This window comes from Anopheles gambiae, chromosome 3, assembly GCF_943734735.2.
Source record: "Anopheles gambiae chromosome 3, idAnoGambNW_F1_1, whole genome shotgun sequence".
Lineage (NCBI taxonomy): Eukaryota > Metazoa > Arthropoda > Insecta > Diptera > Culicidae > Anopheles > Anopheles gambiae.
The window spans coordinates 6,553,485-6,573,281 of NC_064602.1; the positions used below are offsets into that span (position 1 = coordinate 6,553,485).

Here is a 19,797-nt window from a genome sequence, read left to right on the forward strand (position 1 = left end):
TGTAATTGTTTCGGTCGTTTTGTTTCTTGGGAATATGGCGAAAAATGTTGAACTAAATGGAAGAGGAATGGAAACATTAATGAAGTAAATTAGATCATTCCGATGAGAATGGTGATGGATCGCGAGATACAGCCTTGATGAGTTCTGGAAACGTTGTGTCTGCAAATGGTTCAATTATTGGAGACATTTTCATTCATTCATTCATTTTTCCACTTCAAAAAAGATATTTCTCATTCAAAAATCCCCATTACTGTTATCTATATTGTCTTCTTCTTTCTTTCCACTTTGCAGCATCATTATGTCGCTCCCCGGACTGCCGCCGCTGCCCAAGAGCCTCAGCGGCTTCGATCTCGCCGGCATGCAGTTCCAGTCCCAGCACCACCACCACCAACACCATCACCACCAGCAGCAGCAGCAGCAGTACCAACATCAGCAACATCCAGCTCAGCATAATCCACACTATCCGCCAACGCACCACCAGTCCGCCCATCACGCGCATCCAATGCAGCAGCCGTCCTACCACGGGACGTCACCGCACCCGTCCAGCAATCTGCCACCGTCCTCCCAGTCGCCCGCCCTCAATCACCATCACACGAACCCGTTCATACCGATGGTCGCCGGGCCGGCCGGACTGCTGCACGGTGGGGACAGTTTGGCATCACTCGAAAGCGCCCAGCAGCGGGGACACTCGCCAGTCAGCAGCACGTTGTCGGGGGGAAGCAGCAGCGGGCGGAAGGCATCACCCCAGCCGGGCGTGGGACCGGCGTCAGCGTCAACGTTGGACACCCAGTTGGCGATTCTGCGACGTGAAATGGTAAGTTTCCGAGAGGAGTTGTCCTTGCAACTGGCTTTGAATTTCGCGCTTTATTTTGTGATTTTAGATGCAATGTATTAAAAAACAATCTTTTTGGAGGAGAACACATGAATCGATGGGGCTGAATTGCTAACGTTCGCTTGAATGGTGGTCACCGTTTGCCGCCAGCGAATCGAACCCAACAAATACCGCTGGACACGGTCCAATTTTAATCGGGGTCACAGTACAACGGTTTGAATGTGGATCGTCGCCGATCGAAAACTGCATGCGTCATGATGGAGTAATTTACGAACTCACCCTCTCACTCTCACCCTCCCCCTCGATGATGGCTCAGCACAAAACTGAAGGTTCGTCGTGTTGGGCTATTGTTGGGCGGTCGGTTGGAATGAATGGAGCGAACCTGCCGATGTCCTTGAGCGGTTAAGTTTTTGCACTCCAATCGATGGGAATGAATTCCTACACTGAGCTTCAGACAAGACCGACAATGCCATTCTTGGGCCCTCTAGTAATGTGTGATATACTTTGTTTCATTGCATTAGACGCTTCTCTTGGACGTTAAGGTTTATGAAGCTGAATTTCGCACGAAACCCATCGAACTCAGCGTGTCGATGCCAGGCGCTTGCAGCAAATCCCGCCTGAGCAGTTGCAGCAATTGCTTTCGAATGGGAAAGTTGTCCACGGCGCACGGTTCATCTTGTCTCAGGTAGTGAGGAAAAATGTGCCACAAACGCCAAAGGGGAAAAGTGTGATGTCCGTGGTGGCACACTAATGTCTTCGCAGGCAGGCAGGCACGGGTCGAATTGGTTAGATACTTTCTTTTAGTTTGGTGCACCACCGCCGGATTGATTTGTCCGGATCGGGATGGACCGCGGGAGAAGGATTGACACGAAGTAGAGGGAGGATCCACGGTCGCGGGGGTGTACGGATCGATCGATCCGTTACGGAAGCTTTCGGTGCGAATTGATTTAACGTTACTGTTTGTTGTAGATTTATACGGTATGTGGGACTTTTCATTTTCGGTCGCATTTAATGTTGGTTTTTGATCAAATTTCGTCGTCGGTTTAATTGATTACGCACACACACACTGTGTAGCTTCCCCGGAGCGAGTAAGCGAAAGAGAATGGTTCGATCGTTAGCGTCGTCAGTCGTTTTGCAATATGAAAGGCGAAAAGAAAAGCACGTGTGCGCTTCGCTAATGGGGTTGGAATTTGATGAAAATATTGTTTTGCGACATCTTCGCCGTACAAGGGAGGGAGAGAGAGAGGCAGGGGAAATGGTTATTGCGATGATTTGCTACCTTTAGTTGTGATTTTGTGTTGAGTGCACAGACAGCTTCTAACGATCCTCCCGTGCGAGAGTTGGTCAAGCGGCAACACATTTACGGCCCCGCTAGATGATTGGTTGCTGGCAGAACGCTAAACTCCTCTACCCCGCTTGGTTTTATGAGACATCCGGAGCGAGCACAAGCTTGGCAGACATAAAATGCACATAAAACAATGATTGAACGGTCGCTCGCAGCACAACGCAGTAGTGACAGCGACGTTACATGGGACTGCATCCGGTCGGACGGAAGAAAGCTGCTGATGTTTTCCACTTTACGACCTGCCAACGCCGTCCCAAAAGGCGCTGAAGAAGTCATACTCCTCCCCCATTCGGTGTAGTTGGGACGGAAAAGTTCATGTCCTTTGTGATTTGTTGTACGAGGGGATATGAAGGGAATTTTGCGTAATTTTCATCCCACACCACCGATGCGTCGTCATCATTAATGCGAATAAAATTGTACAATTGGACATGTGCGTATGTTGGACATTATTGTGGTCCATCGAGCAGGAGTGGTATGCATGTAACAGTTCGCTTACGCGTGCTTCTTGCAGTGCTCCGGAAATGAGTTTTAATTTCCGATCATGATGGTTCGATCGATGCCGCATCACACTCTACTCTCTTCCCTGCAGCTTGTGGTATTTTGGCCGTTGGCAACGCGGGGCCTCGCGCGAGTTCGACATTTTTGACCTAATTTAGTTTGAACTGACAGCAGGGAAAGGGAAGCTCCTCTAGCTCTCTGTCTCTCTGGCTCCCTTGCGTACTGCGGATTGATGAGAAAAAACGGCTGACGAAGCAGCTGGACTGTGTACACGGCAGCGGCCAAGATGCGCTCCGAACGGTGGATGGAGTACGTCGTCGCGCAGAGAAAATAAATAAACTTGACCATCGGTTCAGCTTCCGGTCCGGATTTTTCCGTGGCAGCAGAGGCAGCATGAATGCAATGGAGCGAATGCACATTCGGCTGCACATTTGTATTTTGTTTCGCTGGTTAGCTGCTGGAGTATTGGCTGTGCGTTTGCTGTTGTGTTTGTAAACTGATCTCGTTTGCGCGGGAAGTAAACAGTCGCGAACCAAGCGTGTGGTGTGTTTATTTAGTTTTGCCAGTGCGTTTTGATGTTGTTGGGGCCAATCCGTTTTGGGGTGGAATTCGTGAACAACATTCTGTCTGTGATTGATGATTGTTTATCAGTGTTATGAAAGCATAACAAGGTGACAATTGTTTTGATCGCTTGTTTTAACATAACATTTATATTTGGGTTATGTAAACATTCCGTACGAATTGAGCGCAATATTTTTATTGTTTTTTAAATAGCAATTTCTTTGAGATTGTTCAACCAACCACCACAATTCAAATAGCTCGCTCAATCTATTGTAATGAAATCAATCAAAACATTTAAGCACCATTTATGTTGGCGTTAGCGAACGCAAAAGTATCACTGTAAAGAGAGAATAATTCGCCCCAAAAAGCACCGAAATGATCGTTTCAATCGCAACAATCCTCCGACCTGTGTCAGCTACGTTGCAGCTCTACCACCAGAGGCTAAACGATCGGTGTGAGAAAGTAATCGCATCTACCACGGGGTAGCGACTCCAGGGGCCTCCTGCCATATTTATTATCGATTATTATTGCCAATTTTGCTTCGGCGCACCGATGATTTTTCACGCACGCGATCGCGAATTCGTCTCGCAGCAGCACTGCTGCTGCTGCTGTTGAAATCGGAAAAATGCACAAAGGTAAAGTGTAACATTTTACAACCCCAAAATCGCTCACAGAGAAGGAAAGCCGATTGAAAAAAGGAGAAAAAGAGCGAAGATCACGCAATGCCATTGGAACTGTTTGTGGGGGGCTTATGATCGCAGACTTCTTGGAATGAGATTGAACGAGATGGAATAAATGCACCCGTGCTCGGTAGCTAATGGGGTTCCACTTTGGTGGCTAAAGTCGGTGCAGGGCTTAAGGGGGGAAGGAAGAAAACATAACACAGAATGCTCTGCTCTCTCTCTTCTGGGGGCACGATCGGGATTGGGTTCTGTGGAAAGCAGCATGCCGGGGGGGTGGGAGAGGACTATTAGCAGGTGCACTCGAGCGCAACCGAGAAGGAGGAAAGACGGCCACTTTTTCTTCACAATTTAGAACACCGAAACCGAAGGGGGAGAGTTTTCCGCCATGAAAATTCCTTCATCCTACACGCTGGGGTTTTAGTAAAGCAATTCAATCGTGGAGTGAAGCAAAGCAGTCAGTTTGGCTGCTCTGGAAACGAGGGAAAAGACTGGGGGAATGTAAAGAAAAAAAGGGTTTCCCGCTTTCGATCTCACTCTCTCCACTGGCAACGTAACTTAATACTGACAGCGCACGGGCTTAGTTCGTTGAATTACATTTTCATAAAATTATCATTAAAAAAGAAAACGTAATCGACAGGAAGTCAGCCACTGGAACGGAAAAAAGCGTCCATCGTGGGGGTGAGGTGAGGCGGTTCTAAATGGAAAAAGCCAACGCCGTTGTTGTTTTTGTTGGTGGCGCGCGGTGGAGTATATTATTCTACCCATCATCTGCTAGAATGAGAATGACGTTTGGAGGCCTTTTTTGTGTTCGCTTCAGTCGTCGGAAGACCACACAATGTTGTACGATGTCGCGCAGTCAATGCCCTTTTTGTGCGCGCTGTGTAGGAGGGTGTGTGTGTGTGTGCCGTGTGGCTGTCGTTTTCAGTTCCAGTACCTTTTTGCGGCTACGACCTTAGAACAATCGCGGGAAACAAAAGAAACTGACTGATGACTGGTGGGAAAGTTGTTGCTCATTGATTTATGATTCGTGTGTCATAAAAAAAACACACACACAACAGTGCATGATTATGTTTTCCTATTGCATATGAAATGAAAACGTGAGTAGAACGTGTGCTGCGAGTGTGTATCCCTTTTTTTATTATTTACAAAACAATCGCTCCAACTGCTGTAAGTTTTACGACTTAATTAAAGAGGGTTGTGTGACGCTTACGGCCAAGAGCAGAATGGGTATCGTTTGTAGAGAAGTTCTGGAGAGCTAGAAGTACATTTTGAAGTTCCTTCCTGTGTGTTCTTCACGCGCTGTGGAGGTCATTTAGAAGACGTTCTTTAGCTGTTTTCCAATCGTGTACACTCAAACTAATTGAAGAGTCTAGTTGTTTGGTACAAACAAACGCAAAAAAAAACAGAAGCTCTAAAGCTTATTTTCTTCTGCTTGCCAGAAACTGCTTGAGCAAATCTCTCTCGCTCTCTTCGCATCGTTAATGTTCTTCAACCTGCGCACTTTTTGTTTTGAAGGCTATCGAAGCGGAAACGACTCTTGAAACGACTCGTGCAATCTCCTCGTTTGGATGAATGCCACAGCCTCTCCAGCCAAAGTGAGTCACTTTCGCGCATGACTCATGTGCTGTTCAACCTGCTGGCTGTGCGTGTGTGCGTGTGTCTTGTTGAGCCTTTCAATTCGCACATTTTTTTCAAGTTTATGAGGAGGAAGAGGTAAAGTGTTGGAGATAAAAAAGCCCCAAACGAAGCCAATGGTTTGTCGTCTTGCGCGCTTGCCGCTGTGTAGATCGTTCCATTTGAGGGTAGATAGTGATTTTGCAAAAATGCATAACACATCTCCAGAACGCGCGCACAAACCTGTTGAGCGAGGAAGGGTTGTGCACATTCCTGAACGAACATGAAGCCGGCCGACGAGCCCACGATCTGAACAGTCTGGTTGCGTTGAAGTGTGACTCACGTTAGGGAGGTGTACGTGCCCAAGTTCATTGCTGATCATCATCATCATCATCGTACTGGGAAGAGATCAATCGAGCCTATCTGAGCGTATCGTGGTTTCGAGATTTCTTGTAGAACAGCCGAACGTACCACCAACAAACGCTCGTGACTCATCATTTACTGTGGTCGCGTTGTTTGGGTTCTTCAAACTCAGCAACGGAACCTCTTTTTCCCCTCGATGCCGATGCTCGAACCGAAAGAAATCGGACACTGAAGGTTGTAGAGAAGGAGAAAGAGATCAGCACTGCAGGTGCGCCTGCAAGATCTCCAATGAACGGAGTTGGTCACGGAATTGGACCACAAAATCCGGACCTCAGCACGAATCTCAATAATCTGATTCGATATTCTTTGCCATTCCCCCGCGTCGTGCGGCCTTGAGTGTGGAAAGAAGGGGGGATAGGTGTTTGAAGCTTTCACGTCGTGGTTCGGTTGGCGCTTTTCAAACGGGGCTCAAGATATTACGTATGCGACTAGCGTGAAACATTCGATACACCTCTCGGAGCGTTTCAGTGTTCAATTTCTTGGAAGTGTGATCATTCTACAGCTTTGGAGAAGTATTGTGTACGATCGGCACGACGCATTCCGGAAGGGCGAAACGGAAGAGGCATTGGATGTTCTTGCCTGCTAGCTTGGTGCATGAAATGTTCATATTCTCTATTGTAATCATGGCTTTACATCGGTGGTTAGAATTTGACACCTTCCGTGCAGCCAGTAAATCGAGCGTCTAAACAGCTCGTCGACGATCGTGACGCACAGGGGAGTTTGTAATACCTGCGTGCTAATGAGACTGACTTGGTTTGTCCCTATTGTGGGTGATTCCAGAGCGACGGTGTTACTTTTACACCTTTTCTCGGCATTCAAATTAGCATCAAGTCACGATGTTCTTGGAGGGATGTGTTTCTTTTGGGTTGTTATTACACGCCTTTCAATGTAACGGGACATTGGATGAACCACGAAACTTCTATAAGCTATCTGTGAAGCATTTTTTGTGGATGTAAGAGATGTTTTTTTTGTAAGGATCACATCAGTAACACATTCTTGAACAGTAACTGGTTGTGTTTATCTTATTCCCTGAACAAATAGATACTGCTAAACGGGAAGATTAGATGATCAGATGAGAGTAATGTGTACGACACACGTGTGGTACCGTTAGCGTCCGCCCAGTACCTCATCAGTCCATCAATCAGGCCGTTGAATGTAAACTATACCGGAGAAACTGCTGGACCCTGCCTGGATGGTGGTGATGAAATAACGGAATGATGCTGTCCTGAAAGGATAGCAATCAAATGGGGCCCCTTAATGAGGTGTAGCGAGTAATGATGATGATAAGACATGGACGATACACGGAAGTACTTACGAAGATCAAGTGTCTTGGGTCTTGTTTGTTGAAAAGGGGCATCAGTTCAAGATGTCTAGAAGCTGTTCTAGAGCAAGATCTCGCGAGATCTTCTTTCGGGGGTTGAAGTCTTCAACAACTCTTCAATAACTCCCTACCTTCATCATCATCGTTAAAGAGGTTATCATTAGTGTCTGATGATGCAAAAGCTGTTCGCTTCGTGTTTGATGTAACCCGCAACGGGCATGAGTCTCCGAAGCTTTCGATACCAAAACAAACACGTTGAAGAGCTTGTTTGTGTTTAACACAAGCATCCTAGAACTGTTTGGAGCATTGATTATTTAATCTCATTTTGAACGATCACGCTTTGGATCTGTATTGAAGTAAAAGCGATGGAAGAAGAGCTCGCGTTCATCCATGCTGTAAGTTCAGCCGCACCCGCAAACTTGGTCAATTATCATCGCAATCTTTATTCATCAGGCTTTCATCGTTTTTAACTTCCAGTGAGCGTCGTGTGTGTGTTGATGGACGATGGATATGAATGAAAACAATCGTAAAAAAGCAAAAACGTTTTGAAGATGCTTTTGTTTTTGTTACAGCAGTGGTTAGCAGTGGTTAGACGACGCAAGTAGTGAAAACAGCTTTTAGACGTTTTCGTTTTGTTAGTGTCCAATGTTAAAACCTCCCCATTTAGGCATGTGCGCAAAGGGGCCAGATGCGATACTTAACCTACTACGGCAAAGAATAAGTAATTCAGCGCCGATAAACATCGGCATGTTTTGTGTTAGGAGCATTTTGCTCGCCCAAATTGCCGGAGACGCTTTTATCGGCCAAGGCATGAGACCAATGCGGTCGCGGACATCGCATGCACACGGTCACGGTTTGGTGCAGCTGTAGGTGTGTGTTTTCACCTGATGCCACGATGCCCCACCGACACGTGAGTGCATCTTCCTGGGGCAGAAAGTGGTTTTAATTTAATGCTAGGCTTAGGGTTGCAATACCCGCCAAAAACTACTACCGAAAACAACAACAAAAAAGCGCACAATTTTGCAGGTAATCGTGAGGGTTTGTTTTCTACATCCGCCTCCGGACTTTGCACGAGATCGTTCGACATGATGATGAGATGCCGGTGAGATCCTAACGCCGCCGAGCGGGTTTTAAGTCTATCTGGTCTAATTAGGAATGTCTTGATTGAACGCTCGCCACAGCCCCGTCCTATTTAATTACTTCTTTGCGTGGTGCAGGCCTAGGCTGAGTGTAGAAGAGAGGGTGAGGAATCATCTCCCGGCTGGCCTGATGCACTGCTTATCCATCACGGCGTAAACTTCACGGCGTTGATGAATTGCCCTGCATGGTATGGGGTTTTGTGTATGGGAATGGCACTTGGGGGAGAGGTGTAAACACGCTGACGGAGAGCAATTGGAAGCTGATAGCATGATCCGTAGCTGTACTATCAGCGCCAGCGGTGAAGGTGGCCTACACGAACGAGTTCAGTAGGAAGCCAGCTGTGCTTCCATGCCTATTTCCCTTCCTATTAAGCTCCAAGCGGGGCGTGATGGAGCAGCAATGCTCCCCGAGACAGGTGGGAAATAAAGGAGGCCACGGACGATGGAAGTGCATTTTGGTGATTAACACTTCCCAAGTATTTGTGGTCTGCCTTAAAGATAAATTCCATGTAAGAAATCTTCACACCTTGCCAGCAAAAGCTGACTTGAAAGACGAGAGGCGTAGTGGCCGTCGGTTTCGAATACGTTACTAAATAGGGTACTTGAACCTTTGACTTTTGGTTGGTGTGCAGTGGTTGGAAATACATCGGCTTAAATATGTACGCAAATAGCTCCCACATCAATTTTCCACCCGCGTGCGGTGTCTTAGTTTCCGCAGTCCCTGGCAAAGCCGCAAAAAAACAAAACGGGCGCACGAAAGCGCGATCGATTGGCACGAACACACTGAAGGGAGAGAGAGAGAGAGAGTGCGCACAACGCTAACGAGTGCTAGTTGTAGTTAACTAACCTTAAAAAACAAGACCCTGTGTTCCGAGTTGGTTGGTTGGGAAATAATAGTACTACAACGGTGGTAAATACTGGCGAATTGTAGTTTGCATTTGAGTGGATTAAATACAGGCGAGAAACGGCCATTCCGCGATTTAAAAGACGACGTGTGGTGCACATTTGGTTGGTGGTTCGCTTCCCCAAACACAATCGATCGGTGGAGATCGTGATCGTACTTTGATTTTATTAGGTTTCGGGCCTTTCGGAAAGATGTTTAAGCGGACGATGCAAGCAATGCAATTTGCAGCCAGCCAGAGAGCTGTTGTTGTTGTTGTCAGAGCAGGGAGTCGGAGATCATTCGTGAAAGTCCTCTGCTGTGCAGTCCATTAGCAAAGCTACAAGTACGACTGTAAGCGCACTGACATCTTCACGGTGCACTCTCGATCACGTACCCCGGATCACCGGGGCGACTTTTGGAGTGGCGAAAAAGCGGCGAAACGGCCAGAACGTGATCAGGATTCGTAAGCAAAATAGCGCTGCAGGGGACCGAGGGCACGTGCGATACTCTCATCTTCATGATTTGGATCCCTAAGTACCGCCGGTGTTTGTCCGGGTTCGATGTACTCCTCATTGGTTGGTGCACCCGCGGTGTGTGCGTCTTCACTGCTAATTGAATGAACTTGATCCAGTTCCGGTACGGTCACAGGGAGCTTGCAACACCACCCCGCACACGCGCTAGTGAAAGTGTGTTGGACATTGGTTGGCTGTCCGTGGCAGAGGTGTCTAAAATATGGTTTCATATACAAATCGCGCTTATAACGCGCTACCACCACGAGCAGCCTTACAAGTGTGTAAAGGGATTAAAACGCCAACCCGCAAACGGCAGTTCTCACGGGTTGTTGAGGTTAAATGGCGTACATCCGCCCGCCGCTGCCCATCCAGAGTCGTGCTGGACAAACGGCGGGGTCAGTGGGACGTGTCACTAAATCGTGTCATATGTCATGTCGCTTTAGGCACCTAATGGCGTCACTCGGTGGTCGTAATGCATTTAGACACTTTTCCCGGTGGCCTGCAAATGCTGGTGGAAATCGAATTAAGCAAACATGGGTGTTGTATGCATCGAAATGTCACTTCGGCGTTCGGCATTAATCACTGGCATTCGGTGAACGGAGGAGCACTATTTTTAACACCCACCACCGGCTGTGTCTGTCTGCGGAGGAAAAATGTATCAATGCACATGCCGATGAAGTCATAAATTAACGGCCACAGACGACGGTCTCAGGTGTCGGCGTGGTTAAGTAACGCAAAATTATCGCATTTGTTATGATGCGTTAAAAATATCGCCTCATCGCCCTTAGACTTTGGAGTGTTGGGGTGTGTGTTTGAGCTTATTAGGAGGAAGATTTAGATAAATTTAGCATCACCAATGTGTGGTGTATATGGGGACGCCCATTAGACGCACCTGATGCGATGATATATTCGAATGCCGGTGGCATATAAAGCGTGAAGTGTTTGACTTTTGAGTTTGTCGATTTTAATTCCGATGCACAAAATAAAGCTAAAGGAGAAGCAGAAATAGAAATAGCAGCAAAAAGCTCACAAATTGGAAGTAAACCATTTTGGGGTGATAGACACACGCGTGATGCAATCGTCTTAAACGAACCGTGTCGTCATTTGGTAGAGGGATTATTGTACCATTTCGATGCAGAAATTAATTCCTAGCTCTCTATGTGCTCTTAATCGCCTAAACCGAGCCGGACAGGATTTTGCACTCTCATTAGGCCGACTGCCGAGAGCGCAATACCAGATCGTGCGAGGAGGGAAGACGGGGACCCATTCGTGGATTCGTGAAGAAATCTAGTGTCAAGTTTTCTCCACCTTCTACCTTGGAACAGAGAACGAAATTGTTGTAGGCCCTGCACGGATTTGCTAATCCTTTCTTTCCCTTCTCGTCAGGTTTTTCTCGTCTTTTACGTGGAAGAAATCAACCGAACAAAGAACATGAGTTGATGGCAAAAAAGTGGGCACCAAAAACGGGGAAGAAACGGACAGCTGCTGCCACAGCTGCTGCTGATGTTGTGTTGAATTGAATATGCAAATCCGCTCGCTCTCTCTCTCCGTGCCCGGTTGAAAGACGAAATCAAACATCGAATCAGAAGCGAGTAGTAAATGATCAGATCGGTGTCCGATTCGGTGGGAAGGGTCACGCTGATTGTAAGCTTGTTGGCGGTTGTACCGCACAGCAGCAGCAGCAGCAGCATTACCACCTTGCGCAATGCCTTCAACTGGCAACAGCAACTCCTGCTGCACACGTCTGCACGACTTGACTCTTGTCTTCATCTGTTTATTTTTTTGCTATCTCCCTGTCCTGTCAAGATCATTAGTTGGCCAGTGCGCAGTAGATCGCAGCCGGATCGGTATGGTCTAATTTTGTAGCAGAAAAATATCTAATTGCACAATTTCGCGTTTCGTGTTCGCGGCGAAAGGCCCCGGTGGTGGTGGTGGTGTTGCCCACGAATTCTGTTGGGTTTCGAGCAGCGTTACAGCCGCAAAGGGGGCCCACTCTGAACACCAAGTTGCGTTGAAGTGTGACCGACGAGATCGAAAGAGAAAAAACCCTTCCCTCGTCTCGAGTAATATTGAGGTTAGGTACAGGTTCGATTGCTCCATATTTAGAGCGTGTGGTGGACGCGTGGACTTCTCCTTTCGGTAGAGGCGTATCGGATTCAGCGGAGGAAAAGGAAACCAACGCCGCCACCACTACCGCCCAGGGTTTTCTGGTGGCATCCGGTTGCTCATCGCAACTGGATCCGGGCTGGATAGTATGTGGGTCTGCCGTGGTGGAACACTTTGCCGGGTTCCCTCACGTACAGCGGAAGCTTCCGCATGTTTTTCTCTCTTCTGCGGTGGTCCAATTTTGGATAGAGTAGGGACCAGTTTTTCACTTTCCATCCCCACGTTCATGTTGGGGATGATATCGAAACCGGGAAGACGGTGGATGAGCGATGATCAATATGTTTGTGTGCACACGATTGATTTCCGGGGAGTTGGAGAGGAACCACACACCACACCGAGCGGACCATAAGCGGACGGAAGACGACCTTGATGCAATGAGATATTTCATTTACTACTTGATTGCAGGAAGAAACGGTTAACGGCTACTACCCGCTGGCAAGATATCTGTGGTGGCTGGCTGGAACGTTCATCTCTCTCGCTGACGGGGTAGAATAAATTAATGCCACAGCTCTCGTGGCGGTTGTGTGGAGGTGTGGAGTTTAATTGTGTGAAACAAAGGGTTTGTTTGGCGGCGTGGCGGCCAACCTTGAACCTTGGGCACCGTTGGGCGTGCTAGAAAAGCTCAGCCTCTGTTGGGTGTGGAGACAGATTAGAACGCGTTGCGATCTTTTGAATGCCCCCGTTGGTGTGGCGGGCTTTCGTGTACGCTAGACCATAAAACTGGAACCTCTCTGTCGACGGCTGTGGGTTTGCGGGTTGATTGTGTCACTGACATCCGTCTTAACGGTGTCTAGCAGGGTAGATTCGTTCGATTTTGTTCTTTCGACGTCATAACACCCAGCACCGAACGTACAATATAAATCTCATTAGCGCACACGGTTGTTATATGTTATGTGGTCCTCCTTCGTCCGGATATCTAATATCGCATTATGGAATAGGTGGGAAGTGTGTATTCTAGTTTCCAAAAAAAATCACCTCATCGTTAGCTCATTGTGTTACGTGCTATGTTGGTGCGGGCAAATTTGCACACAAAGTAAGGATACATTAAGGCCCGGTTGGTGGAATTCCCACAGCTATTGTCTGTCCGCGGAAGTGGTTTTGTAAGTAATCGAGCTTCTCTGACCCTGGAAGTGAGTCGTCATCCATTCTTGGATGCTTTCAGATTGCTCCGATAGCTCACAGAGATGGAATCCCATAGATTAGGCAAGTGAATTATGTGCTCGTATAAATATCAGGTAGAGACAGTAGAAGACACTTTGCAAGACTACCTAATTGAGAGTAATTTATTTCTCTTCCTCTATGTGTTGGTGTTTTTGTGCAACTTCTCCTGTAAAACGATCGTGTCACACGCATACCCAGCCGCATGGTTCAATGTGAATTTGGCACGCATTTGATGGCCACAACTTTGAGGCAAGCTTGTTGTGTTGCAAACAGTGTCCCTCTGTGCTTCACTACAAGCCTAACAAGTTGATCGTAAATCGTCGGCTATCGTAAATCTTGCCTTATGAGGCACCAGTAATCAAAAACGGAATCGGTTTCTTGAGAGATAGGCTTCAATGTTTGATGGGGCATCCCCTTTCATACCGGTATCGGGTACGGAGGTTCGCACCTAACAACCCAAGGGCTGCGGGGCAGCATGTATCCAATAACGTCTTGGAGAGTTGTTGGTGTATGGTATGGAAACACGCACACACAACCACGCACACACATAGCTACAGGGGTGTGTTGTTGTTGATCGATGATCGCGACCAGCTCGTGTTGCAGTTTCATATGCATCGAAGTTTGCGGAACTGTCTTGGCGTGGTGGAGGAACGTTAAAAACACGTTCCATTTCCAGCGATCATAATGCCGGTCGGCATAAAACCATTCCCAGCGTACGGCGAGGTCCGAAAACGGAGCCACTGCGACCTCTGCTGGGAGCCGCCTCTCTCAAGCAACCTTTGGCCGATGGCAAATCAAAATCTCAACCCATTTGTAGACGGATGATGGAGAAGAAGAAGTTTTGGAGTTCGAAGCGAGGAGAGGAACGCGAATGCTGCGTGCAAGGGTGTAAAGGGCGCGCCGCGAGTTGGCAAAACTGGTTTGACCAGAAATTGTTTGTTGGATGCCTGGTGGTGGCCCCAAGGGAGGGTGACCGACAAGACATTCCATAGCCGCGCGAGGCGGCGATGGTGGTGGTGTTGGTTCTGAGCGTGGCAAATTTGCGCAAAACACGGCGGCTTAGAAGCGGAGGCCCTCGAGCAGAGGCAACACACGGCGTGTGTAACAAGGAAGAGGAAACGAAGGCAGCAACACTAGAACGCCTCACACATGCCGTCTCAGAGCCATCGTCCTTGACGGTCTTTGTCGGTGGTGGTGGTGGTAGTGGACGTACAAAATGAGGTAGAAATTAAGGAAAACACCACGACGACGACGACGGGAGGGCATAGAACAGCAGAACTGTCAATCATGTTGTCATGGGGCGGTCGGGTCAGTCGGTGAATGTGGGCCGTCGTTCGCTGTGCACATGATTTCTTCATTTCAGAGGCCTAAACTCCCCGCAGGTCACAAGCGTTCTCAGTGTAAATGCGCTGCAGATACTGATCACTGACGGAGTTCGAGGGATGGAGTATATTCACCTGCAGTTGGTGCTACTGTCGCCGGGCTTTTGGAGGATGAGCGTGTAAGCGCTACGGATACGTGACATTTGCCGCTTTTGTGTCGACGCTGCTTGTCCAATAAACTACCGATTGATGGATGAATCGGTGTGGGTCGTCTTTTCGCTACCGGATGTCATCCTTATGTGCAGGCCTCCCCCCAGTACTTCAATGGGCTGAGGTGAACGGTTTTGGAAGTAGGGGGAAACCACTATCGTAAACAAGCAAGTCTCTCGGCACTACAATGTATGGAGTAACGCGCAGCATCATTGCCGTTAACTGTTGAATTTTACGATCTGTACACGCGGGGAAGGATTTTTGTATCACGAGCTTTACGGCCTTATTGGGACTGGTTTGATGATAATTCAGTTTTTTTCAGCCTACCGTGGTAGATGCAGAGATGATCGTTTTTTATCTCGTTTAATGTAGTTCTTGGTTACGGATAAGTAAACAGTTGATTTTATATGGTCACAGAGCTCACTATATAAAGCTATCGCGAGCTATGGGGAGTTGTTGATTTAGAGCCGAGATGTTGTTGATTAGCTCGAGGATATCAAGAACATTAAGTTTCTATGTGCTCTTGAGTATCTCCGAGATGTCTATAAATGGAAAAGCCGTTGTAGATCAGACATTGAAGTCTCAAAGTCCAAACAATGTCTAAAAAATGCCTACCAAACTGCTGAAACTCCAGACATTGGTGTCTCAAAAGTTGAAGAAGACATGCAAACCGTATGCTAAATAGAGAAATGGGTCATCCAAATCGTGCCTAATTGTCTACACAACACACCCCCGTCGGCGGGGTTCCTCGAAAAATATGAATGATAAGTACACAAACTCCTCTATCACCTTTACCCTAGAGAGAGGTGAGACCACGTACGGCGAATGTTCCATTCTTTGGTGCAACGAACGCACGAGCTCCCCCTTTGTTGGTGCACAATCGCCGGCTGGCTACCATTTCGCTACGCCACGCACGTACCGTCACACGTCCGGTTGGTGTGTGTGCGCGCGCGCGTCGATCGCTTTCGTTTTGTGACATTTGTGGAGCGCTGTGGAGCTGCAGAAGGCCGCCGATGAGGCGGACCAGGGTTGAGGAGTCGTCTCCGCAGTGTGCAAAAGTTGGTCACTCGCGCACCCGGGCCCAAAAGAAGTGTTGTGTGTGTGGACCGGAGATTAAGCGTACAAGGACCGAGTGATACCTCACCACCACCACCACCACCACCACCACCAGTTCGATAAGATGGCCAATACCACCCCCCCCCTTGGGTGCAGTACACGCATTTATATTGCCGCAGTTTGATGCCGCTTTCCGGTGTGCCCTGGCGGTGGCGTCGGTGCGTGTGTGCGATTGTGGATGTCGTCGCCAACACCGGGGGGAGTAGGTTTTTTATGCCCCCCTGTTGGCCGATGTGTCGATTTGTGAGTGTCTCATCATGTCTACGTTTTCGGAGTGCGTACGATCGCACGCGGGCGTTTTGCCGGTTGCACCGCCGAGGCAGATGTGCGTATGTGGGTCTCATTGGTTGGTTCCAAACATCACACCACGACGATCGTGGGTGGTTGCGGGATAGGAGTGAAACTGAGTTTTTGTTTTTTGGGAAAGTGGACTCTACCGGACGCGCAATGTTTACTTTCGAAAGGGAAAGAGTCGATGGCGACGGCAGCACTCCTGTCAGCACGTTTCTCAGCGCTGGATTAAAGCGAGGGGAAGCAGGGGAGAGTCTCTGGATAAAGCATCAAAATATATATATCAACAAGTATATTTTCCATACTCTCCCCTCCCCAATTTGCAACTAAATGCTCCGTAAATGCGTCGTTTTCTGTTCGTCGTAGTGCCGTGAACCTTGTTTTGCATCTGTCATCCGACAATCCGGCTGGAAGTGGCCATAAATTGTATTGCTGCAACATTGTTGCGCGCCCTATCACACGCTACAACATCCTGGTAGTGGAATAATGTATTAATTCGAACTTTTTTCTCTCTATTTTTTATTTTTCAGGTGAGTAAACGCGACCGGGACCCTAAAGACAGCAGAGGAGGGATCTGTTACGTGATCGTGCACTTTTTTGAGGCCATATGAACCGATTTCATGAATAGAATGCAACGCTGTCGAGGCGCAATTTGTTCAGGATAGCAGTGGAAAGGTGGACTATTCGGCGTATTATTGGTTGCGCCAAATATGGGAAGTAGTACAGTACCATGTCAAACACAGCGAGAGTGGTAAAAAAACACACTACTCCCGATTCTCACACCGAGCGATGATGGTCCGATAGTACTAACGACGGTGAGATGGAGAGGAAATACGCATTGCGTAACCGGCACTTCCCCAACGACCCAATGGGGACAGAAACAGCGCCAAGCGCTGTAGATCGTTTCCCGATTGGACTCGAATCGTGTTTAAGTAAGGACACCCACCCTCAGTCTGTGGAGTGTGTCATGGGGCATTATGATTGTTTTCCTTCCGCATTTCTACTCGCTCGCCGTTAGGAGCTACCGATCTGGCGATAGAAGCGAGGCGCGATCGCGATAAGCGGAGAAACAATAAAATCATTATCCTATCCCGTATCAGCGATGGTGGATCGGCGATCGAGTAGGCATCAGCTTAAACGTTTGTGGCCGTGTTTTACAGCAACCGATCCTGTACCGATCACCCCATCTCATACCCCAGCCTCATACGGGGTTAAACTAGTTTGTGACGCTTAATTCTACCATGTTCGATCACATTGCACATACTTCCAGCCCCGGGGAGAGTTGTGTTTGTGGTGTGTTGGTGTAGAAAACCCGGGAGCGATCAATATCGTAACATTAAATGCATCACCAGCGAAACCGATTGTTGTCGCTAACGAACGCCACATCGTACCCTCCATGGGACGAGACCCCCCCCTACTATCCTGTAGGTGCTTTCCAGTGCGCACCATTCAATTTCGCTCCGCGCGGAGTCACATCGGCACTGCAAAACTGCATACACACTTTCACCCGTCGCGGACGCGCGAAAGCATAGCGTGAATTGAAGAAAAATCGAACAAAAAAACACACAAACGAATATAGAATTGAAACACAAAAAAAAACAGCACATCAACACTCCTCCACACAGTGATATGATGTCAGCGGGTGGCCCTCTTCGCAAAGGGATTGTTGGCGCGTGCAAAATAATAATAAACGTGTGCGCTCTGCCGCGCACACTAACATGGGGGTTGGTCGTGGTGGTGTTTGGCACTGCAAATCCGTCTCTCCCCATTGCACTGCCGGTGAACCGGATTAGAAACATCACGAACAGCGGAGCGCGCGCCACCACTTGTGTTTCGTAGTGCTTTGCGCGGATGTTTTTATTTAAATACCCGCCGGATGGGAAAGAGGGACTATTTTCTCTGCTTACCCGTGGCGGGGAGGAACCGGGAATCGCCCGCAGCAGGTGTGTGTGTGTGTGTGTGTGTGGCCCCGCAGAAGAAAGTTCAAGGGAAAGGAAACGGGCGGCTATTTGTGTATGGTGATCATTGTGTTTTTGCATGGAGGCCAGGAATTCAGGGCCAGATTGCAACATGACCCGGCTTGACTCATCGTATGCAAATGTATGCGGCATGCGGTTTGTTTTATTATTGATGGGTGTAGAAGAGGATGTAAAGCGGCATGAGTAATGCAATTGGCTCTCATCCAATGAAGCTCCACCGTAGTGCGGCTAGAATTACTACACTTTTCGCTTTAATTTCAGTACTTTTGAACCCGAAGCTTGGAAACAGTTTTTTTTCGCCCGTAATTGTATGGCCGTTATCTGACAGCGCGTTTGTGTCGAACACGATGATGTAAGGGCCTTGTTGCGACTGTACCGGGATGCAAATCGGTCATCCGTGTGCGGCTTTCCATGGCAAATATCGTTTGAGAAGCGGTGACACTACTATCGGTGGGCAAATCTCGGTGTTGTGCCCTTAACGACCCCTCGGATGGATATTTCTCTATGTGTGGTGCTGTTGGTGCTGGGTGTGTTGGTGCACTCACTCAGGTTGTTTATGTCATCGCAGCTTAGGCTCCCGCTCGCCTCGTCTCGCTGGTCGCGCGCTATCAATTAGCATCCGAGGGCGAAGGGAGCGCAAGAAAAAGGCAACAGGTGAAACAACAGCAACAAAAAAGCACTTTTACACGAAGAAGTCGGGCTTGGTAATTAACTTACCTTCACGGATCAAATGGTAGGGACAGACCGCCCAGCGTTACGAGTGCCACAACTACCATCAACGTGTAATTGATGGAAAACTGTTAATTGCAGCGGCGCGGGTTTTCGCTTTTCGCTTGGTGGTAATTTTCGGTAGAAAATCCTCCAAAGTCGTCCCTTCTTGCGCGCTAGCTGGTGAGGGGTAGGTGTACACTTGGTGTGTGTGTGTAACGCTGATTGATTTTGGAACCAGCGGTGGTGACCAGCGGGTCATCATGATGAGCTTGGGTAACTCGGCTCGGTTTCGTTTTGCATTTGCACCTTAAAGATGGGCTGCACAGCTGACCCGTGCAGCGAGCTGCACTGTGTGGATCCTTTCGTACGCTAAACGAGCGTTGAAAAATGATTCCATATGGAGGTAGAATTTAGGTCAGTGTAATGCGCAGGCGCCGTGATGCACTGTTGAAGTCGTCGGCTGTGATGTGACCCAGAAAGAACGGTTGGAGCGCGATTGTGGTGGCGCAGGTCTCAGGTTTTCTGGAGCAACTCCCGTCCCAAGATCACCATCGCATCGTAATCCCAGAAGTTCAGATGTCTGTGTGTGGTTGCGGGTTCTATAAGTACGTGATCGTCGTCCCGTAGACGCCAGCTCTAGCAGTAGTCACGTCTGACAAGGTGACAAGATTAATGTGCAGAATTACCGACATTGATGCCTGCCCTAGGGGTGAGAGGATTTGGCAAATGTAGCAGAAAATTATGCCGAATGATGGATGGGCCTCGTATAATCGTTGATGTTTGTTATGTATGGATTTACGAGTGAGGGAGAGAGACGCGATCGTATAAAATTATATGCGTTTTTGTAATTGATTACCACGACGACCTTTTGTATCAGTGAGCCATTAGCCATTTCACAATTCTTGTTCTATGTGCACACGATTTGCGTACCCGGCACCTTCAGTAGCAACGCCAAGTGATCATGATGTTGATACGACGTCTGCTTCTGTATTGATCGTTTAGTCAGTCGGTCGTGGCTAACCGATAATAA

The 19,797-nt window shown here is 48.2% G+C and overlaps 1 protein-coding gene across 6 annotated transcripts in view; it reads left to right on the forward strand.

The window, feature by feature from the left end:
* LOC4578159 (H2.0-like homeobox protein) overlaps positions 1-19,797 on the forward strand; it is a 56,570-nt gene that overhangs the window by 18,922 nt on the left and 17,851 nt on the right. For 5 of the 6 annotated variants that reach the window (XM_061654270.1, XM_061654268.1, XM_061654266.1 and 2 more), the window contains one exon: positions 292-814. The exons of the other annotated variant lie outside the window; for it this stretch is intronic. In XM_061654270.1, the coding sequence (XP_061510254.1) occupies positions 299-814 (516 nt within the window). In that variant the 5' untranslated portion in view covers positions 292-298. The remainder of the gene's footprint in view (positions 1-291; positions 815-19,797) is intronic. 6 annotated transcript variants of the gene reach the window in all.